The sequence below is a fragment of the Tetrao urogallus genome (genome assembly GCF_951394365.1).
Source record: "Tetrao urogallus genome assembly, chromosome: 7".
Lineage (NCBI taxonomy): Eukaryota > Metazoa > Chordata > Aves > Galliformes > Phasianidae > Tetrao > Tetrao urogallus.
The window spans coordinates 28,438,146-28,465,720 of record NC_136820.1 but is presented as its reverse complement, the minus strand read 5'-3'; the positions used below and the strand labels follow the sequence as shown (position 1 = coordinate 28,465,720).

At 40.3% G+C, this 27,575-nt stretch overlaps 2 protein-coding genes across 2 annotated transcripts in view; one reads left to right on the top strand and one right to left on the bottom strand.

Moving 5' to 3' along the window:
• LOC306948934 (putative acyl-CoA dehydrogenase 6) overlaps positions 1-14,067 on the top strand; it is a gene marked incomplete at both ends in the record, with an annotated part of 78,807 nt that extends 64,740 nt beyond the window's left edge. The window contains 3 exons of the mRNA XM_079538673.1: positions 6,073-6,234; positions 6,369-6,519; positions 13,977-14,067. Of these exons, the coding sequence (XP_079394799.1) occupies positions 6,073-6,234; positions 6,369-6,519; positions 13,977-14,067 (404 nt within the window). The remainder of the gene's footprint in view (positions 1-6,072; positions 6,235-6,368; positions 6,520-13,976) is intronic.
• A 3,097-nt stretch (positions 14,068-17,164) lies between these two features.
• BET1 (Bet1 golgi vesicular membrane trafficking protein) lies at positions 17,165-21,127 on the bottom strand (the record flags this gene model as incomplete). The annotated part of the gene is made up of 4 exons (XM_079538624.1): positions 17,165-17,320; positions 17,507-17,563; positions 18,039-18,154; positions 21,109-21,127. The coding sequence occupies 4 exons, from the start codon at positions 21,125-21,127 to the stop codon at positions 17,165-17,167; spliced, it is 348 nt and encodes a 115-aa protein (XP_079394750.1).
• Positions 21,128-27,575: the final 6,448 nt, after the last annotated feature.

The following is a 27,575-nucleotide window of genomic DNA, read 5'->3' as shown; positions in this document are numbered from 1 at the left end:
GCACATTTGACTTAACATAAATACTGTTTCATTTTAAAAAGATTGAAGATGTAAGAAGGTTATGTAAGTAACCTCTGTACCCTGTTAGTGCCTGTGTGTGGCTGAGGAATTGGCAACTGTACAAAGTGATATTTTGATTCAGTGACCAGATTAAAAAAAATGACTCCCTGTTGTGGACTGATCCCAGACCAAATAATTTGGAGCTCAGATGCTTAAAACATCTTTGGTTTGGGCAAAACCTCTTAGTTCAGCCTGAGACAGATAGTAAATATGAGGGTAGTTCTAGCAAAGAGCAGGAGGTCAGACCTGGACATGATGATGCTGCAGACGCTAGCAAGGAGTCCTGTAGTGGCCCTGCTTTTGCACACTGTTCAGGACATTTATGGGATGGGAGTGAAGCTGTGTTCCAATCCATGCAATAGGAACTCTTTATGCGTATTATTAAAAGCATAAATTGGGGTTTGCTGTAACAAGTACTGTGCTATAACCAAGGGCTCCATGGTGTTTTGAAAGCAGTCAGGCTCTCTTCTTCTACTTGGTTGTAAAAGGTGAATATTCCCTGTTTCACCACTTCTCGATGTTGTTTTTCTGTTGCTATTGTCGTTTTTCCTCCCCGTGTTTAATTTGGGCTGATTCCAGATCTTTAGGCATCACCTGCGAACAGCCACCGCAGGCGCACAGATCAGCTCTCTGGTACCGCTGCAATGGCCTCTGCAGGCCGGGCCATCTCAGGTCTGCACCACTGTGCTGAACGCCTGGCACCTGTGCCAAGGCCACTTGCTCAGAACAGCTGTGGTTTTAGCTTGGATGCTGTATGTCCAGGTGTGTGCTCAGATAGTGATCATGGAGATCTACAGGATTCCAGCTGGAAGGGGCTTCTGGGGGGTTGGACTCGATGATCTTTGGAGGTCCCTTCCAACCCCTACAATTCTGTGATTCTGTGATTCTGGAGGTCCTCTCATCGACAAGGCACTTCAAAGCCACATGAGTTTCTTCAGGGCCTTGAACAGGCAAGTTTTGGTAGTCCCTAGTAAGAGTATTCCTGCTGAGGCAGAGATGTGACAGGTCTGGTACAGAGAGCGGCTTAAGTCAGTTTTCTATCCTTGTAAGCAGATGGTACCGTAATAGCCTTGGTTTAGAGCTGTGCTTATGCCTTATAGGTGGCTATTCTTCATTTCTGGTGGCCGCCATCAAAGTATCTCAATTATCTGACTTCATGTTTCTTTGCTTATCACAGATATGTGTTCTACAAAGTTCGGAATGAATCTGAAAGAATCAGAAGATCAGGCAAAATCAAGCCCTTTGGCAGGAGGCAGTTTTTCTGCAGATGTATTTTCTGTCTCATTTGTCTATAAGTGTCATCCTAAAAAGAAATCTTTCACTATTTAATAACAGTGCTATTAAACAGCAGTTACTGTGCCACCTTAGGAGAACTTAGAACAGTTTTGCACACTGAAATCTTGTCAAGATTTGTTTTGATTTATACAGTTCTGCACCTTGTGCTCTTCTTACCTTTGGTAACTGCATTTGACCACTCCCCATTTGCATGATTGGTCAGCATAAGCACTGCCTCACTAAAGGAATAAGAAAGAGTTCTCCTCCAAGCAAAAAGAACACTGCCTGAAAGATTGCCTTCTGAAATGTAGCCAAGATATATGTGGACTGTATGGACTTAATTATGCACTTTTATGCTCAGTTTGGAGGTTAAGCTAAAACAATGAGAAGCTCTAGGCTGCAGAGATACTCCCCAGGCAGCAGAGCGGCCAGCAGCATTAGTCATGTTCCAGGCAGAGTGACGAGTAGTGACAGCATCAAAACACAAAGTCCAGCAGGTGAGATCACTCATGTCTGAAACCACCAGCAGCTTGGTACTGTCCAGCTTTGCACAACAGCCTGGCAACCAGCACAGTCTTTCAGGAAGTGGGACAGCAGGTCTCAATTCTCCTTTTTTCCAGAATGATGATGAACAATCTGGGAAGGGAATCTTTGGTCCCTGCTGTGACCAAGAGAGATGGAGCTCCATCCCACAGTGTCTTTGCTAGGAGGGAACCAGGACTTACTGTGCCCCAAGTTGATTTTGCATTTATCCACAGACAATCTGATGTAAAATGGGTGAAGAGCTCTGGGAGTGAGGACAAAGCCCACCTCTTGTGTCAAATTGCAAATTTCAGAGATAATAAGTTGTGGTAAATGAGAGAAAAAGTGTTCATCAGAGCCGGTTGCCTGATGAATGTGGTTTGTTACACCACAACTTTACAGGCATTGCAAGTTTTCAGTCCTGCAGATAGTTTTACAACCACAAGCATTTTGCTGAAGGCTCCAATATTTCCAGACTATGTGCATGCCTTCAGTAATTTTGTATTTAGGTCGGCACATGTTCATTCTTTTCTGGCCCTCAGATGGACGTTTCTTCTCATACTCTATTCATGGCTATTCATACGACAATAAAAAGCATTGGTTGCGTTTAAGCACTTGAGGGACTGATCCTGGCATGCTTGCTTTGACTGCTCCCTAAAATTTGGCAGAGGCAGTTTGCTGCAATTCTTTTTTTTCTTTCTTTGTTGTTGTCACTTTGGAGAGTTGTTTTTCTTTTTATAAAATATTTTAGTATAAAATATAGCATGAAATATAATGTGCTTCAATCTTATTAGTTATTTTCCTCATGGCCAAATATTAGAATGTGTGTGGGGTGTTTCTTTCCTTCTCTTTTTTTTTTAACCTTTTAAAATAAATTTTCAGGGAAACAAATTTAAAACATAAACGGAAAATGAATTACCTGTAAGGCTTTCTATTTTTATCAAGTTTTTCAAGAATGTTACTTTGCAAAACTGGGTCACAAGTGCGATCTTTTCTTCCAAGTGGCACATTGTCAGAGGCGTTGGTAAAAGTCACGGTGTTTCCTGCTTCATTGAGGAGGACGAGCTGCCACGTATCTGCCCCATGTTGTGACACTCAGCAAACACCGTCACTTTGAGGACCTGTCACACCGACCACAGGAAGGGAATGTCACTATGGTGAAAAAGCAAACAGTTTTCTTGTGAATTGCTTAACTTGGAGGAAAAGAGGGAGTTCAGTGAGTGTATGAGAGAGCAGAATGGCACTTCTCTAATGAATTCTCTCTGCTCCTATAGCCTCAGTTTTATGAGCACCATTGAGTCATGGCCAGTAAGCAGCATGACAGATCCTTTTGCATGGGCAACCAGCGTCCGTAAGAGACAGATGTTCGGCTTGGAGCTTGCTCTACACCAGAGAGGGATCAGCAGTTGCCTGAGAAAAATGTATTCATTTTGTTCTGCATTGGGTGGAGACATAACAAATTGAAGTGTGTTTCTAGTGACCGAAAGTTTCAAGTAGGGTAACAGAAATTGAATGGAAGTAGGAGGAAAAGATTGGCAGCTGCAGAACAACTGTGAGTGCTTTCACAATGCTCCACTGCCTGCTAGACCACACAGTCCCTGTGCTGTCCTGGGGTGATGTTCCTTGCATGTGCTGTCAGCACAAACCCTTGGGACCAAGTTTGCCCGAGGATGTGAAGAATACTGTATGACAAAAGAGAAAACAAATGTATGCGAACAGATGAAAGTTCAGAGAGAAAACAGGTTCCACTGTTGACAGTGGCATTTCTTTGTACTTACTGGTAAAGTATTGTGAGCTGTTACATTGTAGGAGTTGCTGTCAGTCCTGATTATTCATTACAGGCTGTGTTGCTTTAGTGTTTGCTTCACAGTCGATCTTTGCCATTTTAGAGCTATGCTGATAGCTCTAAATACCTGTCCTGAGGAAATCTCCTCTCTTTAATTTGTTTGCAGTTTGGTTTACCTCCCAGCAGCTCAGGCTCAGCTGTATGCTGCCCAGCTTGGGGTAAGGAACAAGAGGTGCTAAGACACTTCTTGCTCTTTCTGTAGCATCTCTGCAGCTGAAGACCACAGCAAGCAAAAAAGCTATTAGTGTCTTACATTTTACAGTATTGTTTTATCATCCTTTAAGAAAACAGGGGTGTTCCTTCATACAAGAAACATACCTGAAAAGAGCAATTAGTTCCTGTCCAGAAAACAAATGTTAAAGCAGCAGCGTAGAATTAGCACAGAAGAAATCAAGATATTTTTAAAAGTATGTTTTGGCAAAATAAGTATTCAGGCTAGCTTTTTTTAAGGAGGGGAAAATATTAAAGGAATAAGAAAAGCTAATCACCCTATGCAACATGGTGGGGACAGGATGCAAAAAGCAATGCTCTGTGGAGGAGCTGATGAATGATGGCGGTGAGGGGCTGATGGTGGGAGCCAAGGCTGCATATAAGAACAGTGTAGGGATAATGTGTGAGAGCAGTATAGGGATGAAGTTTTAGGTAGAAGTGTTTTTGAAATTCATGCAGAATGGAGTACTGAAGCACACCATGCTCCTGTGAGGAAGTTGCGTGTAGAGCCATGGCAGGTGGGGAAAGGGATTTTATAGTACTACAAGTCTTGGTTAAATTTTATATTGCATTTTGTATTCAGATTTTTGTGTCTCAGGTTCTAAATGAGGGTGAATGTAGATTGACTATTTTCAAAAGAGACAATGCAACACTTTTCATAACAATGTATTTGTGAACTCATTCCACTCTTACCCTCCCTACTGTTAGTCACAATTACATGGGCCCACATTTTCCAAACCAAATTCCCCACAAATTCAGCAGCTGTTGCTATCCAAGCTAAGCTGCAAGAGGCTGAGCCTATCCCTTCACTGACTGCTGGTTTGCCTTGTAAAATGTCTCTCTTTTCTTGTTGAAAACAGGCTTGCACTAAGGTAACTAAAAAAAAATTGCAGCAAACTAATTCTCTTCAGAGTAGTTTCTCCCATTCTGTCTTCAGGCAGTGTACTCTCTTGATTCTGTTTTCATTAGAAGCGCAGCTCAGGATTCACTCAAAGTTGCTATGAAGATTCATACTTTTCCCTGTCATTCTTTGTTGAGATTAGATCACAGAATGCAATCGTATTCTGTTCATGTTCCGTGATCTCTGAATACGTTTCTGCCTACTCCCTGAAAGCTTTCTTGAAATTTCCATTTCTACCATTGCTCAGTGTGCACACTGTCTGCCTTCAGATTTTCTTTTGGGATTGTATCTGCTCTTCAGGACACAGGAGCATGGAAAGCAGGAGTTGTCAGAAGGTTGTGATAAAAGCTCCAAATGACGTATGAAGAATAAGGATTACATACGTCACACTGTGCTCTCTCTGACTTTGCTGCACTCCTCACACCTCCTTTCACTTTCTTCTGAGTTTGGGGCTCAGGTATAATGAGGATAAGAAATCTGTCATCAAGGTACAAGGGAATGCCAGTTTTAAGAATTGAAACTACACCCCAGATTGAACATATGGAGTGATTTACTTTAGAAAAAATAACATTTTGAAAAATGTTTGTATTGAAAGAAAACTAATGTCATTTTCAACAAGAAGAAAATGAAAATGGGTTGCATTAAGAGAAGCATGACCAGCAGGTCCAGGGAGGTGATTCTGCTGCACTACTTTGCTCTTGTGAGACCTCCACCTGGAGTGCTGCATCCAGTCCTGGGGCTCCCAACACAAGAAGGACGTGGAGTTGTTGGAGCAGGTCCAGTGGAGGACCATAAAGATGAACAGAAGGCTGGAGCACCTCCCCTGTAGGGACAGACTGGGAGAGCTGGGGCTTTTCAGCCTAGAGAAGGGAAGGCTCCAGGGGAACTTATAGCTGCTTTCCAGTACCTGAAGGAGGCCTACAGGAAAGCTGGGGAGAGACTTTTTATAAGGGTATGTAACAACAGAACAAGGGGAAACGGCTTTAAACTGGAAGAGATTTAGATTAGATACTAGGAAGGAATTCTTTACTGTGAGGGTGGTGAGACATTGGAACAGGTTGCCCAGTAAGGTTGTGGATGTCCCCTCCCTGGAAGCATTCAAGGTCAGGCTGGATGGGGCTTTGAGCAACCTGGTCTAGAGGGAGGTGTCCCTGGCTATAGGGGAATGGAATTAGATGATCTTAAAGGTCCTTTCCAACCCAAACCATTTTGTGATCTGAAGAAAACAATGTCTTTTTCTGTGTTTTGATTCTTAAAGTCTTGACACCTCTGGAAACTATAATACAAGAAACCATTGACTACACTCGCCAGCGGAAAGTGTTTGGTCAGTCCGTGCTGCAGAACCAGGCCGTACATTTCCGCCTGGCAGAGCTGGCAACCGAAGTGGAGCTGCTTCGCTCGCTGCTGTACCGTACCATTGGTGAGTTCCCATGTCTGCCTCCACAGATGTGCTTTTTGCAATGCCAAGAACAGTGTCAGGCTGAAGGAATATGGGGAGATGGTTGCCAGACTGTGGTCAGTGACCGTGTGTATGTAATCTTTTTTCCTTTTTAGCTCTCTACGTGGAAGGCAATGATGTGACCAAATTTGCTTCCATGGCTAAGCTAAAGGCAGGTCGCCTGGCCCGTGAAGTCACTGACAGCTGCCTCCAGTTTTGGGGAGGAATGGGATTCACCAGTGAGGTTCTGGTGAGCAGATTTTACAGGTAAGCAAGTAAATGGTGGAACCAGGATGTTTCTTTACTCAGATTTGTCCTCTTAGGTATTCTGCTAAAAGATCACTCAATCAAAGGGTCAGCAGTCCCTGGTTTACATGAATAGTATTGTTCCACAAAACAGCGTGTCACTGACTTATGTTAGGGCTCAGACTGCAATCGTTGACCACACCATGCAAGTGCTGACTGTTCTTTTGCCAAATGTTGGCCATATTATAACAATGTGTTTGAACTACCCACAGGTTAGCTTGAATTTCAGGTAAAGGAAATAAAGTCTGTGTTTTCCCTAGTGAATCTCTGGCATCTGCCACGCAATTGGACTAGGAAAAAAAGGCAAAGCCTATGAATGAGATTTTTTTTTTCTTTTGCTCTTTTCTTGTAATCTTGATTACAGGAAGAGAGCTAAAATAAAACAGCAGTAGTTTTCCTAACTGTGAGGGACCACTGAAAATCAGTTTCATTTTTTTCTTCACACCTCCACTCTGAATATGTGTTTGAAAGTGGAGTTCAGCATTGGGCTCCTGCAGTAAGCTTCACTCCACGAAGAGACGCAACTGGCCCTGCCTACAGGCCTGTGGTAGTCATTCCTGATAGCAGTCTCCATGTAATTAGTCATACCAGGTACCATGTGAGACATCTGAGAGCTGTGACTGCTTCCAGCAAGTCATTAGATCATTAAAACAGTCTTTTTGCAAAGGCCCACGCTAGGCCTTTGAAATTTTGCAGTGTATCTACTTCTATGGCAAAATTCCCTCAAAGCAAACTATTTTTCTGGTTGCTGTTAGCAAAATTCTGGCCCCATCCAATATTGCGCCAGGGGACCAAGATGGAACTTAATTTTTCTTCCAAAAGTAGATTTCAGTTCAGCCGTTGTAACACAGTACCTCATTAATGGTTGGCAAAGTAGTGGTTCTGTTGGTAAATGCTGTATTTGTGTAAAGTGAGAAAAGATCATGTTAAATAAACCAGTAAAAACTTAATTCTTTATAATAGATTGTTTTTTTAATATATGTATATATATATATATGCATATGTATGTATATGTATATATGTATATTAATATATGTATATATATATACATATATATATATATATTTTTTTTTTTTTGAGTAATGAGGGCTATTTGAAAGAAGTAGAAACAGCATGTGAAAGAGTGATGTAAACTTAACAGTGACTTCATGTCAAATCTCTTCTGTTGAAACCAGTACAGAAGAGAGAAGAGGCATACCTTCTGCTGTTTAGCTCCTGTCCTTGGTTGAGGAGATAGAGGTGGGAGAGCACTACACCAAACACCCAAGTCATGCTTTGATGCCAAACATATACTACATAGGTAACAGGGTCTAACAGCATAGGTAATACAGACGCTTTCTCTTCCAGCAAATGGAGCAGCTAAACTCTCTGTTCTTGAGTGTGCCTTTCTGCAGTGACCAGCCTGCCATCAATGGCAGAGTAGCAGAACAGAGTAGGAGTTACTCTTTCTGCCTTTAAGTGCATTTTATGAACATGGAATGCCTTTGTGGTAAATCAGAGACTTTTTCAACTCGTGGATTCCTGAAAGGTACAGTCTGCTGTATGGTGGTGATTTCAAGCCAGTTGTCAGTAGGAAGTTTTTTCTTATTTGCCTTTGTCATCACCTCTTTATTAGTAGCAAGTGGTCCTCAGTGAAGCAGATGCTGAAAGCTACTGTGGTAGGCACTTTGATTATAATGAATGCTTGTCTCAAAGCACTTGCCACCAATGTAGTCATGTATAGACACTAAGTCATATACATCTGTATGGCTTTGACTTGTCTTTAGATTTCCTACCCCAGGCAGGTTTTTCCATGTGAATTGCAGAACAGTTTCTAAGCACCTCAGTACAGTCACATTTTCCCTGAGAAGAAATCCAGACTATTTCCTATTAGTATCAACCGTGTCTGCTGGCTAAAGAAATGTATCTTTCTGCTTCTAAAAAAAACCAAAAACACTTATAAATAAGGCCAAAAGTAGCGTGACACTTACACCCTAACATTGTCTGTGAATCAGTAAAATTCCCTCATTGAGTAACCATAAGCACCAGGGAGAAGTAGATTATTACCTAAATAAACAATTACAGGTTCAAGTTAGAATCCTGTTAATCTGTAACGATAAGCAAAGCAGCAACTTTCCTAAAGCCGTTGTGTTTTTTGTACAGCAGTCTGAGTAACCATTCACGTCACTGTGATATTTGTAAAGTAGCACGCAGGGCTTACAATAACTGCACAGCATGACAGCCTGTCATAATGTACAAGGATTTTTGCTGCACAATACTAACTAAAGTTCCAAGGAAATGTTAGTCTCTAACACATCAGGCTGTTAATCCTCAAACAGTGCACAGCATAATGCAGGGTTAGTGCATTAAGTCTTTGAATTTTGGTCATTGGTGTTACTGGGGAGATACTAAGCAGACCCAGCACAACAGCCTGTCTAAAGGCTTTATTCACAGCAGTCAATTTTAGTAGCTAATAGTTTGCAGATCAAGTGTCTTTTCTAAAGTATTGTATTCTCTAAAAGGCATAGCCGAAGGTACCTGTTTAACCATGTAGGAGCCTATACTGGGCTGATTTAATATACTTAAATGTTTCATTTTCAGTTGTAGGGATTCTGAGAAGGAGAATGAGTTGGAAAAGATGGAACTGAGCCCAAAGACCAAAAGTTTAATAGAAACACATAAATTAGAAAATGAAGCCTAGGAACTCCACTCTTCAGCTTACTAGTATGATTCTGGAGAAGAGAGACAGACTGGAGTTGTTTTTGTCTGCTTTTCTCTCTCTGACATGAAATGCCTCAAAGATCCCATGACTTAGGAAAAATCAGTTATTGAACAAAGTTCCCATCTATATGAAAGCCCAGGCTGAGATAGATCAGAGAGAGGGAAAAATTCAGAAGCAAGTCTGTTGCAAGTTTTCAGATTTCATAACTTCTTATAAAAAAATTCAGTTAGTGAATATTTCAGTAGTAATTGAATCGTAGAATTGTAGAATGGCCTGAGTTGAAAGGGGCCTTAATGATCATCAAGTTTCCACCCCCCTGCTACATGCATGGTCATCAACCACTAGACCAGGTTGTCCAGAGCCACATCCAGCCTGGCCTTGAATGCCTTGAATGGGGCATCCACAGCCTCCTTGGGCAACCTGTTCCAGTGCATCAGCACCCAGTGTAACTTCAAACACTTCTGTTGAAGTGGGAAAAGCTTGTTGACTTAAAAAAAGTGGGGATGTTTGTTTGTTCGTTTGTTTTTTCCCCAACCTTAATGAGTCTGTGATTCTATTATAATTTTAAAGTATTAAACAATGTCTACAGTGGCTGTCAGTTCTTACAGGTTTTACTCTTGTGGGGACGAGGGGGAGAATATTGATTTTTTTCCTTGGTGCACTGTGAAAGACTCGAGAAAGCAATACTAAAAATTCTTGATGGATTGTTCAAGTGGAATAGATAAAGCATACATAACTGCAGAAGAAATGATTTCTTTCTCCATCTGCCATCTAGGTGTTGCAAGTCTTATTTGTAATTAAGGATAGCTAAAAATCTAACTGTAGAGTATCTCTGAATAAGGAATGAATGCATTTCCTTCTAAATTATTTTTATATTTATATCTTCCCCAAATTAAAAAAAAAAAAACATTTGCAATATTTTAATTAGTTTCATTCATTATTTTATCTTTATCTATTTTTTCATTCTTTATAAAACATGTCTAAACAAGAATGAGCCCAGTTCATTGGTTTATTCTTTAGTCAATCTGTGTAATTATAACCATTTGTTTGTGTGAAACAAAACAAAGCCCATCCATGTGTGCTGACAAAAAAATCTACTTTGCAGTCAGCAGCTAACTGTTGGGGCAAGAATAATAACTACTGCTCAGTGATCTGTGAAAACAAATACGTGTTTTCAACCTTTTCCTACACAGCTCTTGTAAGAGTCTGAAGATGGAAGAGATCACACGATATTAAACTTGGGGATACATCTGTAAATTTTGTGGAGAAAAATCTTACCAGTAGTGCTATTTTAACATAATGGTGAGGGGAAAAAAAAAAAAGCTCTTGACCCTTTGAATCAAGTGCAATTTGTGCTGGCAGGAAGCACCATTAAAATAGCCTTCTTGGAATCAGTGATGCTCTGAATCACATAGATCTTAAGGATTTGGCAAGGTGCAGTACCAGTGCTTTCCTAGCAAAGCAGGGAGCAGCATCCCTGAGGGAATCACTGCTATGAAGTCAGGCTGACAGGGAAAACAGAACGAAAGTAACCAAAACCCCTGCTCTCAAGAGTGCTCACTTTTTCACGTCAAAACGGCACTGATAACTCCCACAGTCTCAGCTAAAAAAGGGAAAGAGAAAGACATTTTATTTTCTCAGAGCTTCAAGTTATGTGAAGACATCTGCACTGACGATCCTGCAGGTTTGTTCAGGAGTTTTGAACAGTAAGAACTTCTTAGATCCTGTTGTTATATGGCTTTCAAGAGGAAAATGTAATTCAGAGGCCCCCCTCAGTGGGCAAAGCCTCTTAGCTGCAGGCAGTAAATGGTGGTAGGACGTACAACTACAACACACTCTACAGTTTTATTGGCTTGGTGCTAGACATAGATTTTGTGTGCAGTGGTAGTTGCAGCCTTAGTGCCTGTGAAGCATGTTACAAGTGCAAAAGCTGCCCTTTTGTTCACTGTGAGATCAATTGGTACCTGTCCTTCATTTTCCCAGCCTGAAAAACAGCCCTGGTGATGAGCACAGCTTGGTTTGTGCAAACACCAGCCAAAAATGAAAATTAAAACTGAACAACTGCACCGAGACTTAGTAAGACACTCAGGCTGTAAATTAGAGGGTCCCTCACATTTCTGCAGGAGGTTCTATGTTAGCTAACTATGAAAATAGAAAACATCATTTGGTGATGTGGAGGGTCCTTTCTGTCCTGTTTGCCTACTAACTACAAAGTATTAGTAATGTGGATTGAGGTTGGTAGGTGGCAAGGGCTCCTCTCCCTCCCTCATAAGTTTTTTAAGTCAGCATTGAAGAAATGGTTATTTATTTTTTTCATCCATCAAAAAATTGATTTTTTTTTCAGATGCGTGGGATGCCTTGATATGAGAGGAAACTCCCTGTGCAGAGCATTGCAGTTTGGGTTTGTTTGGGTTTTTTTGAGTTGAGGGGCAGTGAATGCAATGGTTATCTTTTCCCCAGGCACATTGCTTTGACCTTCTGATCCTTCCAGTCTCCAAGGAAAACAGCATTCAACATTATCTCTTAAAATTACACCTCTTGTACCTGTTGAGTGCATTTGGGACTGGTTCCTTACTGTCCTTGATAAGAGTGATGCCACTGCATATCAGTGCTCATCTTCCCAGAGTTCCAGGTAGTTGAGGGGCTGCAGTTCTGCACTGGAGGCCACAGAATGGCAATGTGGGAATCAGAAAGCAAGGTGTTGCTGTTCAAAAGCATTCCAGGGCGAGCCTGCCTAACACCTAATAATAACCTAATAACAGTCTAATATTTATATATATTAAAATATTTATATACTGTGTTAATATATCACTGATATTAACAATCAAACTTTTTACTTATAATGGCTTATAAGCAAGTTTACTGTATAATCTTCCACAGCATTCTCACAATGTTCTTGGAAGGACAGTCTGTCCCATGGTTTTGTTTTCTTATATTAAAAGCAAGTCTTATTTTTAGAAGGAGGGCTAGTAGATTAACAGCATTTGAATCCTTTGTCACCTCGGTCCTTCTAAACCAGGTAATATCTTCTGTCCTATCTCACAGGAGAGAGATCAACATTAGTTGATGCCTACAGTTTGTTTCTGGAGGAAATATTCCTCAAAACAGAGACAAAAATACAATCACCAGCAATTCTGAAGGACAGACTGATAGACACACACACACACACACACTCAGGTGAAATACTCCTCTTTTTAAAAGCATTTGCATAGTGGCTATCTAATAATTTGAAATATCTGCTATAACTTTATATAAACAAGCCACAAGTCTGAGATTTCTGCTGCAAATGGAAGATTTTTATCTGCACCACAGAGTAGTTTTGTGGAGGCATTGTCAGAGGCTCTCTGGCTTCAAAAAGCAGCACCAAAGCACAAAGAAGAAGTAACCTACCGTTGTTCCAATTCCATTGCCTTCAACAAAACCTGTATGAAGGTGTGAAATTTTCATGCCATCGAATTAAGAAGAGGCAGTTTAGCAGAACTGTTTTTCATTCATTTTTTCCTCTTCCCCAAAGAGGAACAGAAACTTGCTCAGAAAATTGCTTGAAGTGCAGTAGTTAGCATTCTAGCTAGCCAAGGGAATTGAAGCAATACTGTGAAGGATGATTTAGCAATATAAATGGTGGGTTTTAAATAAGTCGAGTTAGAAAGATCATATCAAAAGTAAATAAGCTTGGAGCAGCTGTTCATTTTTAAATCAGAGAAACTAATGCATGTTTAAACTACAGTTGTGCTAGATATTCATATAGCCATTAGGGAGACCAGGGTGCTTTTTTTGGTTGAAGAACACACTGTATAAAAAAAGTACCTTCTCCATGCAGTTCTGCAGTACCTATGTATTGATTGACTAATACTTCTTTTACCAGAGACAAGCAAAGTTAAATGCTTCAGCATGTTTTGCTGTTGCCCCCTAAAATCTTCTTTATCTCCTACAATTCATAGAATCATAGAATTGCTCAGGCTGGAAAAGACCTTAAAGATAATCGAGTCCAACCACAACCTAACCATAGCACCCTAACTCTAACAGCCCACTGCTAAATCATGTCCCTGAGCACCACATCCAAACAGTTTTTAAACGCATCCGGGGATGGCGACTCAGCCACCTCCCTGGGGAGCCTATTCCAGTGCTTTACAACCCTTTCTGTGAAAAAGTTTCTCCTGAAAATTGTTGAATGATAGCAACATACAGGAGCAGTGGCAACATTGCAGGACCTATCACAGACTGACTCACGAGGAGGAGGCAGTGGATGTGGCATTCTGCAGCCAGCTGGCAGATATTCTGTGCACAGGTAACTAGGAAGAGCCAGTTGACACTTCTACATGGCAGGCCAGGGATGGGACCTATCCAGCAGTCTCCACAGAAGCTGCAGGAGCTCTGGCCAGGCTTACATGGGCATTTGTATACTAGGAGAAATTGTAGCTTACTTGAAGAGTAAAAATACAGTGTTCTGCCAAGTTAAGGTTACTTTTGAAAGAATGTAACCACTGGTCACGCTAAATTGTATCTCCTCACCTTCAACTATCAACACCCTTGTCAACAGAAGGGTATTCATGGTACTGACGCACAGCTGTCCGCACCGTGCACACACCAATAAACTAGGGATTTAAATGCAATAAAAACAGCTCCATAATGAATGCATAGAGGAATAAATGAGCATGTGAACGGTTCTACCTGTACAGCATGCAAATATTTATATCTGCTCTTTGTATTTCTACAGGGATTTGAGACTGGTGTCAATAGGTGGTGGTACAGATGAAACCATGCTTTCTATTATATGCAAACACATGGAAACACTTCCAAGGAAATAACACATCTGCACTCTTCCTCAGAAACTTAAGCAAGCAAAAGCATGGTTATTACTGCATCCTGAAGGTAACAGGCAACATGACTCAAGCGTGGAAGAAATAGGAATGGTATTTATAAAATATCAGTAAATTGTCCAGGAAAACACTTGTCAGAGTGTTTCACCAATATCATGATGCATATTCTCCAATATCAAATTAATGTTATTGCCTGCAAGATTTTTTTCCATTTTTAGTGATTTACAGCTTTGAGGGCTCTGGTGATCCCAGCTAAAGAAATCTTGTCTTCTTCAATCAAGGTACAGCTGCATTTTAGCTCATCTACGCAACCAAATAAGAAACATAACTTCCACATGGGTCCAGGATAATTTCAGTAGTAACATAATCTAATTTCACTTAACTTCGCTTTCAAGTCACAAAATATTTATTCCATATCCACTTGATATTCAAGACCCAGCAGTGGTTTTGTTCTCAGTTCCCAGTATCTTCCATATCTCTCACTTTTAGCAAGTAAACATCAAAATTAGTTACTTCAGCAAAACCAAGTCAAAAATCACAAGCCCCCCAGTCCAGTCACCATCATTACCTTCTCATTCTTGTGCTGCACTGTGACACAGATGTTTGCTGGTAGAACTGGAGGCAGATTTTTAATTTTAGAATACTGCAAACAATACCTTACTTGTACTTTTTTGGAGTACTTGAAATTTTTGGAGGCCTGAATTTCAGCAGTAAGGTTTCACATTTTATGTGCAATTATGAATGAAAAATATTAAAGTGCAAACGTGAACATTGTAATCAGTTAAATGAGACCATAAAATGTGCATGCCACAATCAAGTTGAAACAGAAGTGTACTAAATATTAAAGTAAATAAAACTAAATATTTCCAATATTTTATTGCGATCTGTTCAATAAAGTCTCACTGAAATACACATCTACTATGAAGCATCAGTTCTCCCTTTGCACTTCCTAAAATCTCATTCTTTACACTTCACTGCTTATCAGCCATACCTTCAGAAACACTGGCAATTCTCCTTATAAGGCAGAAGAGACAGCATGTCTTATTGAAAAAGAAAAAAGCTTCATTGGAATTCTCCTTGAAAAACAAAGAAAGAAGACACAAGCTCATTTTTTTTCCTCCTATTCCTTCTCCCTCAATCTCATCACATCACTGAAGAAAAGAAAGAAAAGGAGGGAGAGGGATCCTAATCTGTACGATTTACCTTTGATCTGGTCTAACTTTTAAAACAAAATTCCTGTTGGTTTTACACATGAACTGAAGGACAAATAAGAGGTTTTTTACCCACATGCTGTGGCAAGGGAAAGCACAGCATATTGTCCAGAACAAATATGGGAAATGTCTCAGCTGTGTAACTAGTTGCACCTACCTATTTTCTACTCTATATTATGCTGATAAATACTTACCAATAAATGGAAGTAGTAAGAAAGAAATACCTAGAAATTGCTCAGACACCACGTGAGACAAAGATTGTTTTCTAAACGATGACCAAATATCAAGGGAGTGTGGATGTCAAAGTTACATCAATCATTATTGCCCTGAATGCTAGGCACCCTTACATTCTGTCAGTTGGGATGGCAAACCATAGCCTATTGAATTTCTCTGAGAATACTGTGTTTGTTTAGCAAGCCTAGCAATTCTCATATAAATATTAATATCGGGATAATAAATCTTATATGTTCTGATATTTGTAGACCTTTTAACAGTCCAGAATTTAATGGGCTAGAAACAATTGCATTTCAGTTACTTTTATAAAAGACATCCTACAGAATGTGTGATTTAGACATAATATTCCTGTTATATATGAAAATGAACATGAAAAGTGTAAAAGGTATACGGCTCCATGTATTTGAACAGAGTTCACCATCACACAAGTCTAGTTGCTTAAGTGCAGCACCATTTCAAAAAAACAGTGGTATTCTACAGCAGGAAAGTATGCATACAAACAACAAGAATACTCCAGGACATTTTATTTGTCAGCTCATAATTAACTTATTAATGGCAGTATGCTATACAGTATTTCAAAAAAAATTATTTTAAAAATGTAGATACAATTTCAAGGTCTAGAAAACAGTATTTTTCTGTTGAACCAAGTGATGTGATACTTTCAACTATTAGAAACTACTTTGTGAGTTAAAGCTAAGTGTTAGAAGTAACAACCTTAATATGCTACCACCTCCAATAGGTGCTTCATAATATTTACATTTATCAATATAAAATCTAAAATATTCAACCTTATATTCAAACATCATGCAGGGTAGATTCAGGGTTCTCACAGAATGAAACATAAATGAGCTAATGGTACAAGTTCCAGTGATTCAATGGAATCATTAAGTTTTGAGTACTTTAAATGTAAAGGAAACATTTGCATTGTGTCCAAATTTATTGAACCAAATGATCAAAGGCATTTGCTTAACAGAACAGACACGCAAGCATCATTTGTCACATTTAAAAGGAAGATCCAGTTTTAAGTAACTTCTCCCCCAAACAAAATGTTTAAGCTACTTAAACATGCAGACCGTTAGACCCATCAATCTAGGCATCACAAAAATCACTTTTGGGGGGTACCACCATTACATTTGTTACTCTCAAGCCAGCCTTTCAAAAATCTACAGATAAAACCAATTTTGAAAGACCCAACTGTTGGTCATGCTTCTGAAACCCAGAAGTTCTGAAACCTAGGGAGCTCTAATTTAGAGCATGGCTCAGATTGAAAAGCAAAATGAAAGCGAAGGCCTCGTAGTTCTGCAATTATTTCATATCTGAACAACCTTTGGTTTTGGGGGAGTTCTTTGATTCCTCTTGTATTTTTTTTAACCAGTTCTGTGAACTCTTTTATTCTAAAAAAAGCAACTTAAGAGTGCCAGCAGTTTCTGTGTACTTATAAATAATCCCCCCAAAACAGGGGACAGTGGGAGAAATTTCAATACATCAAGAAAACTGTATATAACACTGCATTAAGTACTAATGCAATTTACAATACTTTCATTGTGTTTTATCAACAGAATATGGCAGTTTAAATCAACGTTGTCATTAATTAAGACTGATGGTTGAAATTACACAATTTAAACTTAAGACAACATGCATCACCTGAGTTTAATAATCCAGTATGTTACAAAAAAAACAAATAATGCAAAGAGCATCATGTAGCATAATAGTTTTGTCTGGCTCCCTCTGGACAGCCTTCTTAGTCTGCCCATAGTCGCACCTAGAAGTCCAGTTGCAGAGTCAAAATCATTATCCTGTGTTTCAGTGAAACAGAACAGGAGAGAAGAGAGGGGAAAACAAATAAAAACATTACATATATAGTCAGCAATAAGCTGTCAACATATTTATACAAATGTTCAAACTACACAGAAGAATGTTCTACATTACTAACTTCACCATCCTGCCCCACATTTAAAGAAAATTAGTGAAAAAGCACTTACCATTTCTGATAACAATTTGTTTTGATTTTTAACTTCTGTTCCAATCTCAATAGAAAGCTATTGAAAGAAAAAAAAAAAAAAAAAAAAAAAAAAAGAGGTTTAAATATGAGTCATCAGTTATACATAAATTAGAAAAGTTGCTCTAAAATATATGATATCACTAGTGCTTTCTTGGGTAAAATGTGAAAGAAATATCTGGCATCTTTGAAAAACAGAAACTTAACTTATAAAAACAAGTGCAGCATTCTGTCAGCAATCCTCAGGGAAGGAAATAAATACTTATTTCAAAAACTGAAGATCCAGTCAAGTCTGAGTAGCAACTACTCATTTCCTTGAACTGTTAGAACTCCTGAGTGTGAAGCAAGGACAAGGCCTCCACAGCCACAGTGCTTTCCATTAGCCACAACCTCTATGTTTTTGTGGCACAACCTCAACCCCACGACTTCTTACTGCTGCTGCTTTTCACCACCATCTATAAACAAATCACAAGTCCACCTATTTTAATTAAATGTGGCTATAATTAAGTACTTACTGATTTTATTGCACTGACTTTGGTACGCAGACTTTCTGTTAACCTTTCATTTTCTTCTTCATATACACTGTACCCACTGTTAGTATAGCCATAGTTACCAGCTGGTGCCCCATCACCTGTAAGCAAAAAAGCCAGGAGTTACAGACAGAAAATATAATTGGAGTAAGTGTTCTTCACTCGTGGGAAAACACTCTGCATTTAAAAATGCATTTCCTTAACAGAAATCAGGCATCTGGGAAAAGGTGTTGCATGTTGCAAGAGACATAGATTCAACCTTTTTCAAGCACTGAAGTAGTCTTGCAAATCAAAGTAGGTAAAGATTGAGGCATGTTGGCAATTAAATGCTATATTTTTCCTGAGAGGGTGTTTTCAGATGGTTTTTATGGAAATCAATCTAAATATTGTATGAAGTTGTGAAAGCAGCGCTGAGGTTGCTACACAGAGCAGTAAGCCTGATTCAAATAAGAAAGAAGAGCAACAAGTAATATTTGGCTACACCTGCCTTTGAAGGAGAGAGCATACTCATCCTTACACGTCTCTTTACAAACAGGACCTTAGACCAGAGGCCAAGCCTGTAAGCAGAAGAGCACACTGCTCTTTCTGTCAGCATCCTGCAGTTCTACTCTCCTGCCTTTGCCTTTTGGGTGATGGGCTGCAGGACTGCTTTCCAGAGAACTGATCCTGCAAAGAGAGTAAGCAGAGCAGAAGAGAACTGGAGCTGGTTTCCTCAGCTCCAAATACACACTGTCCCCAGCACCTACTGGATCCCCTACTGACAGCAACTGGGCAGCAGCACTGGGGTAGGAGAAAGAAGGCTGAGTACAGCCTAGACAGAAATCAGCCTAAGACCCCAAATGTAACATCTGAAACCAAAGAAGCAAATCCAAAACAAGAAAAGCAAACAGAAAATATCCTACTAGATTGATTCTACTAACAATCCAGTTGTAACACTAATGAGTATTTACATGGCAAGTTGGAATGCCACACTAGTGTCTCAATGCCACGCTTTACACGCTTTACAAAGTGCTGTGTTTGGGTATTTTCCTTTTTGAGGAAAAAGTGAGAGAATAGACACAATGACATTCATAGATAAATCCATATCTCAGTTTCACTGTGTGCTTTGCATACATACTTGTAAAAGAACTATAGTGCTACTTCGATAATAGATGTCATTTTATCTCAAGCCATAAAGCCATTGCTAAGTGTACATAATGATAATTTTTCAAGGATTCAAAATTTACAAGTTTGCACTTGTAAAATGGTTTTTAAATTTTATTCTGTAAGTTAAACTAATGACAAATACACACAGTAAGACAGGGTGAAAAGCATCTTTTCACTTCATCAGAGGGAGAGCTGAGGGTTTTTTCCTCTTGAAATCAAAACTACTGATGCCAATGTTAACTAAAAAATTATGCTATTTAATGGAGTCAGGATTGTTCTTATTGTTTTTCTTTGCAAATACATCTAACTACAGTACCTCCTACTAAGTAACAAGCAATTTTGAATGCTTGTAAGTTAATACTCATAGCAGGAGAGTTGTAACTAAATGGTCTTCAAGGTCCCTCCCAACCCAAGCCATTCTGGGATTCTATGGTTCCAGAGAGGAAATGGGAGGCTCTGTGTAGAGCCTGGCTACTGCTACTTAAAGGAAGGCTACAAACTCCTACATGGCACGTCTACAGGCTGCCTTGCAACACCACTAATTGCCAGGACATGCCCATAGACATAACCATGATATCATCTCAGGCTAAACAGGAGGTACCAGGTAGCTGGAAACAAAAGCAGACATACTGGTGTGCAGCTTGTACTTCCAGCCCATGGAATAAAAAGGTTGGACTAACAGCTGACATATGAAGATAAACCAGCAAGTTTCACTGCAGCTGATAACGGTCCTAAGAGACATCTAAATCATCTGTTCAACTTCTCAGCAGGTGTTTCAAGAAGTACCTTCTGGATGCCCCTTATAGTACTAATTGTAAGAGCCTTGCCAAGAAAAGGCCAGCTCCAGCTTGTTCCTTCCATAGCCACCCATCCCCTCACTCCTTTAAAAGCATCAAAAGAGGGGTAGCCAGCAGGACAAGGGAGATTACTGTTCCTCTCTACTTTGCCCTCATAGGCCTCATCTGGAGGACTGCATCTGGGCCTAGGCCCTCACCTCAGAGAAGATGTGGAATGTTTTGAGGAGTCTAGAGAAGGGCCACAAGGATTATCAGAGTGCTGGGAGCACCTCTCCTGTGAAGACAGGCTGAGGGAGCTGGACTTGTTGAGCCTAGAGAAGAGAAGGCTGTGGGGAGACTTGATAGCGACCTTCCAGTTCTTAAAGGGAGCTTATAAACAGGAGGGAAATCAACTTTTTACATGAGTAGATAGTGACAGGACAAGAAGGAATGGTTTTATACAAAAAGAGGAGAAGGTTATATGTCAGGAAGAAATTATTTACTCAAAGATTGATAAGGCACTGGCACTGCTGCCCAGAGAAGCTGTGGGTGCCCTATCCCTTGAGGTATTCAAAGCCAGGTTGGATGGGGCCTTGGGCAGACTGATCTGGCAGCTGGCAACTCTGCCCATAGCAGGGCATTAGAACTAGATAAGCTTCGAGAACCCTTCCAACCCAAGCCCCCAACGATCCACTGGAGATGCCTGCTCTCAGGAATACACACTCAGCCATCCCCTCACCACACCACCTGTGTGTATGGGGATGTGACAGCACTTCGAGGTCCCAGAAAACAATACGCGAGGTCAAAGTTTCCTTCCAGTCATCAACATGGCTGCTGGGTGAAGGGGCAGACCCGGGACTCCAAGCACACCCCGCAGAGACCCCGGCCTTTCCCCCAGACTCTACCAGCGCTAAACCGAAAGTAGATCCGTCTTCTTTTTAACCCAAACGTAACAGGAAAGCATACAGAACGACTAAAATTAAATAAAACACGAACAAAACTGGCAGGACGCCCTTCCCACCCACGCCCCGACCCACGGTCGTGCCGTGCCCATCGCATCGCATCTATCTTACGGCACCGAGCGGCGCGACGGCCCGCAAGCCCCTCGGGCCCCCACGCAGGACGGCTCTTACCCAGCCCCGCGCGCCTCATGGCTGTGCCCGGAGCCGCCGAAGAGGGTCGGGAGGAGGAGGGTGAGGAGCGGGACGGCCGCGCCAAAAGAAGCGGGAACGGAGCTCGGCCTGGCCGCCACTGCGCCGCCCGCCTCGTTCACCGGCAGCGCCACGACAGCGCCGCGCCGCACGGCCCGCTGGGAGCCGCGGTGCGCGGGGACCGATGGGAAGTGTAGTCCCGAGCCGCGGGAGGGCGGGAGGCGCTGCGCTGCCGAGAGGAGGGCCGGCCGGTCAGAGAGCACCGCTGCGGTGCCTCGCCGTGCTGAGTCCGTGTGCCGCTCGTAAACAGCAATTCAGCGCTTCGCAGCAAAGCGTGGAAATGGTACTGGCGCGATTAATGTTTCCAATACATTTTTATTATATTGAATTTCTGCTGGTTTTTTTCTTTTATGCACTGGATCACAGTCACAAGTGGTCACAAGTGCTTTTGCGATGCCCGATCAACATATTTTTTGAATCAAAGGCAACATGTAGGAAGAAAAAGCAAATAAGAAAATTAAGCCTTAAGCAGTCTGCAAACTGATCTGTCCTAACTGTGTTTTTGTGAGCAGCCTGTATAGGTGTATCATAGAATCACAGAATCACCTAGGTTGCAAAAGATCTCTAAGATCATCCAGTCCAACCATCCAGCTATCAACAAATTTCCCACTAAACCACATCCCTCAGTACAACATCTAAACGTTTCTTGAACACCTCCAGGGATGGTGACTCCACCACCTCCCTGGGCAGCCCATACCAGCACATGACCAATCTCTCTCCTTTCCCCAAAATATTGATCAACAATTGCTCTCTTTCCATTTTTTCTTTATAAAAGGGATGTTCTACATATCTTTCCAACAGGAGCCATTTCTTATTGCTCTTATCTGTTGGTTATATTTACTGGCTCCAGTTCGACTAGAAGTATAAATTTACATAGCAAACAGTTTATTAGTAGATTACTCCAGGACTCTATTGCAAAAACAATAGTGAGGGGAAAAAAAAAAAAAAAAAAAAGGGAACAACAACAAAAAGAAGCTGTGTGAACAGATACCATATAATCAAACTTCCAGTACACAAAGTACAGCAAAGGAGTCTTATTAATGCGATAGTGATAATGGCAGTATTATCATTGAATTATTTAATGACCAACCAGACTGACATTATTCTTACATGTTTGATAAACAGGTTTTCACAGTCAGCATGATTAACACTACTTTGAGCACTGACAGGCTGTGAAAACAACCTGGCAAGTTACAGTCATCATTTGAGAGCTGAAAAGCTCATAGGGCATTATGTTAGTACCAAATACTTCAACTGCTGTTTTCTGAAGTAATAAGCTGCAATTTTTCAAAATAATAATAAAACAAAGGTAGTTCAAGTTTGATCCATTGCATAATTAAATAAAAGCTGATGAGACATTTCCGAATAAAATCATTGCACTTACCATGTAGAATCTGGACTAGATCACAAAATAATTAAGATTTGGTGCCTTCAAAAAGGAATAAAGAACATCTTTCAGCATCCTTCATCAGTATCCTTTTTACTTATTATCCTAATTTACTGTAATGCCATTTAGCAATTAAGAATCCTCAAAATGCTTCTGTTAAAAGAAGTCAGTCCAGTCGACCAGGTGCCTCCTCCCATAACACTGACAGTGAACTTAGTATATCATCAATGTTATTCTTCCTGGTTGTACTCTCCAAGTACTGCAGTCAAGAAGACAAGGTGATGCTATGTAAAACCATGCCTTCTTAAGACAATGAATGTTTGAAGGAGGCTCATCATGGCTGCTGTTGTTAATATCTAGACTGCCAAGCAAGGAATTAATCATGTAGAATCAAGCAGAATAGTTTGTACATTCATTATTGATATTCTTTAATTATGCGAACATAAGTAAATCACTGCAAGTACAGACAAACCTCTCAGTTTCACCCATCACAGTGATTCAACATTTTATTAAATACTGTCAAAAAGAACCGAGACTGTTTCAGGTCTTAATGTGTTTCCATCAAAGATTACAATTTCTTTCTGGTATAAGCCTCCAGTTTTGTGTGTATTATCTACATTCAAAGCTGTAATCCATATCACAATGTTTTCTTGTTACTGAATTCAGTATTTCTCTTTTTTTTCCCAATCCTAGCAGAAGATTATCCTCAGGGAGTCCTCAAGAAGATGGCAATTTGGACACTTCAGCAGTGACACAGCTGAGGGAAGGAGAAGCAAGAGGTTAGGCAGCATCAGCAGAAAGCAGCTGTAATTGAAGATTTTTGAAGAAAGAAAATGCAGACTTTCCACTTTCACGACCCATTTCTTTACTCACAATGAAGGCTTCTTTCTCCTCATTTTGAGCTATGTTTGGGAAGTACTGAGCTTTATCTTCCCTTGTGGATAATAACATTTAAATATGTTTATTATTTACTTACTTGTTTCTGCTAAACACTGTGATTCTTCTTATTCTTTCCTTTCATTACTTTTTGGTAGTATAAACTGCTCCATCTCTTGTTTGATTCTGTGGGGAATGCTCCCACACACCTCTGCTGCATTTTTATAGATTTTTTGTCAGTACTGTTAAATTGCATCAGAGTAGAGGAGGAAGGCTGTGGGCCCGACTAATAGTCTCCCTCCTAAATTTCATTACAGAGTGTTAGAATCAAAATTTACTGAAGTCGTGGAGAATTTTTGTATTGAGTTTGGATCGAGTTATAAATTTTTATTAAAAAAAAACACTGCTCCACTGATTCTCTATCTCCTAAGCGGTGTGTGCTGTGCAATCTATGAATAATTCCAGTCATGACTTCTTTCTCTCATGTTAAGGTACCATTTCTGATGTCAGCATTGACAGGGCAATAATATCAGCTGAATGAGTGATAAGAATTCAAAGCCATTGCAGTAGCTTGAACATTAATAACTGTAATGTCTAAAGAGGAGCACTAATACATTTAAAATAAGAAGTGGAAGTGGAAGTAATATTTTTCATTTCAGTAAAACAAATGTATGGGATGACTGGAGCACACAGTTCCAATGCTTCATAAGATGCAATTAAGCAATAATTTGATTATTTGAGTTCTGTTTGTTTTGACCTTTCAGACACGTAGGAAAGGATTTTACCAGTCAAAGCAGAGAATTCATTAAAAGCAGAGACTTTAAGCACAGTGAATTTCAGGGAGGGAGAGCTGCTTTGCAGACATGTATCTGGGCAGAGCATTTTCCTGCAGCACACTTCTGAAGACAAATGAGTCGGCATCCTCGTTGCTTTGTTGTCCAGAAAGGAAAAAGTGAGAATGCAAATCAAGATTCCTGATTCTGAGCTAGTTTTGTGCTAGCTTTGTGTTAAGCCACTGCAGAGTCACTTGAAAAATAAAAACATCATGTACTTCCTTAATTCTCATTAGTTTTCTGACAGGTCAACAAATCATGCACAAAACAATTAGTTTGATGACTAATTAGAGAGACTAATGCCTGAACATAAATCTGCAAAAGATCTTGCAAGTCCCTTGTTCTCCAGAAAGACCGTGTCAATTAAATTATCCATTCAAAGCACCTTTATAAGGTTTGTTTTCTTGGAATGTTGCAAGGAGCACAGCAGCAGAGCTGATTGCCCGTAGTGGAGCATGGTGTAAATGGACGCTAAGCCTTCCTGCACCATGGTGGCTCTTTTGGAGTTTAGCTGTGGATTTCTGCATAGCTTTATGTTAAGCCACAAGAACTAGTACTGGATAATTTCTACAATTGTATTATTTGACAGATGGGAAGAGAATATAACATTGTAATCCATAAAGATGAATCAATGCGTTTCTAAGGAAAAAAAAAACTTAATTTTATTGAAAATTTCAGAACATTATGTGGCTTTTAATGAAGCCAGTGGCAATTTTTTAGAAGTTTTTATGGCATGGAATCAAAACTGAAGTAACTACAGTGCAAAAAGGAACATTAATTACTGTGTAGAAAGGATTGTTTTATTTCAGAATTGAAAGCTGTAGGTTCTTTTCATGACTTTCTGTAAATCTAGTTAAAAGCAAACATAGATCATGCTTTGTGGTACACCATGAAGAACTATTTCTGCCTCCACAGCATTTTCACTAACAGAAGTAATTCTATTCACTTGAAAATAACAATAAAATCATTAGCATAGTTGTACAGGCAAATAAATGCATGATCAGTGAGTTAAAATACAATAACAATCTACAAATGTGTCCCACCACATACAAACACTCACTGTATAGTTGTTACAAGCTAGACACCTAAAATTTTTAATTGGACAATAACAAGAATTTTTTTTTCCCCTTAGGAATCATGTTAGGCAAAAGGTCTGCAAGGCTGCCTACAGGATAAAAAGGTTCACACAGTTCCCTTTACTCACGGTTCAAGCACCATGCCTGCATCTTTTTGTGGATGTCTCGAGGTCCAGCAGTTCATGCCCAAGGGCAAGCTGCTCCCTGGTTCAAGGCCCACCAGCACTGCTGTCATGGACTGTGTCCTGGCTAACGGCTCAAAGCCCAGCAGGCTGCCCATACATTTTTCCTCTCTGTCAGTTGGCCTGCTGTATCCTGCTGTTTGACTTGTGGCAAATTAAGCAGTGATCTTATCCAGCCCATTTTCTTTACCTTTTATGTGCTGCTGAGGAGGTTTTTCCCAGCTTTTCCACCCTAGCAGTTACCATTTTGTTCCCTGCTACTCCGATAATCGCCATCTCCTTATACAATTGCTGTCTTTGTTTCTGCAAAGATGATTTGGTATTTTTGAGACCCTTTCCCGAGGAAATCTAATGATTCAACTGAACCCTCTGACCCAAATCTCTTTCCTGAGATGCCAGAAGAGGGGAGAATATCAGGTTGATGGTTCACACAGAGCAACTTTCCTCTGAATTATTTGGAAGTCTGGAGATAACGTTATACACAGACTAGTTCTTCTCACAGTGATGCTCTTGAGTTGAATCCATATGGTACATGATAATTCTTTCAATTGTACCTTTGTTGGAAACTCATAAACTTAAAATGCAAATGTTCATTTACTACAGGGACACTCAGTTCATATACCCCACTGATGGAAAAGAAAATGTACATGTGCATGTCTGAATTTCATGAATCTTCGTTTATAAAGAACATTTTCCTTTAAATAAGATTATTAGGATAATCTCATCTATTAAAAATAAATGCTGTCATTTAAGTGATGCATTGAGTGCATATTTAACGACTATGCCTTAGTAATCATGTTATCTATCTTCATGATCCTCTGCTGACATTTATGGTATTTCCCTAAAGCACTCTGTTTTAGCATCTCTAATATAACATAATTTCACACCAAAATTTAACCAGTATATTCTAGCATAGATAAATTTTGTTAGTGCTTAGCCTGACTACCTTAATGTCTTCTTATAGTAAAATATGCTTTGGGGTGGCTGGCATTACCTAGAATGAAATCTTCTAAGATCAGGATATCCTGGCATTTGTCTATGGGAACTTGTCTGTAATCTCAGAAGTTGTACATACACTTTCATTTTGGGGTGCTCCAGAGACTTTCTCAATGGGACGCTGCAGCCTGAAGGACTTCATATGCATTTACACAGCAGGTTCTTTAAATAGCCTAACCCAGTAACAACCTCTAGCTCTCGTTCTGCATCGTGCCATCTCCATGACTCACCTCACTGCCCACATGAGAGCATCGTTCGCTTTTGACCTCTTGGCTTCTGCAGTCACATGCATATTCACTGAGAAGATTACCTACATATTCCCAGCCATTTCCAACCATTGTATGGGAGCAGACTGGAAGGTGGAATAGAGGGATCTTGTGCTTGTGCTGGGTCTTCCCAGCATCTCTGTTCAGGATTGTAGGGGTGAATCAGGCTCAGGTGTGTTGCTGGTATACACCTCAGTATGATCCCACTAGCTTTACAGAACAACTTGAAGAAGCAGACCTGCTGCAAGTTTTTTGGCTGTGCATGTGGGACCTGAGCAGTGCCACAGGTAAGATGACAGGGAGTTCTCTTTTCCTTAAGGCACTTCTTTGGAAGAGGCACAAAAGCTGTGGCACAAAGCTAACATTAAGGGGAAACATTACAGGCTTGGTGGTATTCAGAAGGGACATCTCAGAATACAGGTCAGTATGCCCATGACCAGGCATTCTCCCATCTTCTCCCTTCTGTATAAACAAAGTATTCTCCTAGGGCTCCAGAGCGTACTCGTTTTTTGCAGGATTTGTGGTCATGGATCTGGTTTCAGGAGTTCCTCTGAAGGCTCCTTGCTGAGAAGTCTAGACCACTGTCTGCTGTGCAGACCACTCAGTGCTATAAACTGCAGACCACATTCCTCCTTCATGGATCATCGTTGACCACAGTAAGGGTGCAGATGATTCTGGATGGTTCTGCTTTAGGAGATGAAATTTTCTGTGTCTGGACAAATCGTGACCAACTGCAATGTGAGTGACTCCACATTGCTTCAGGCTCTTTCTAC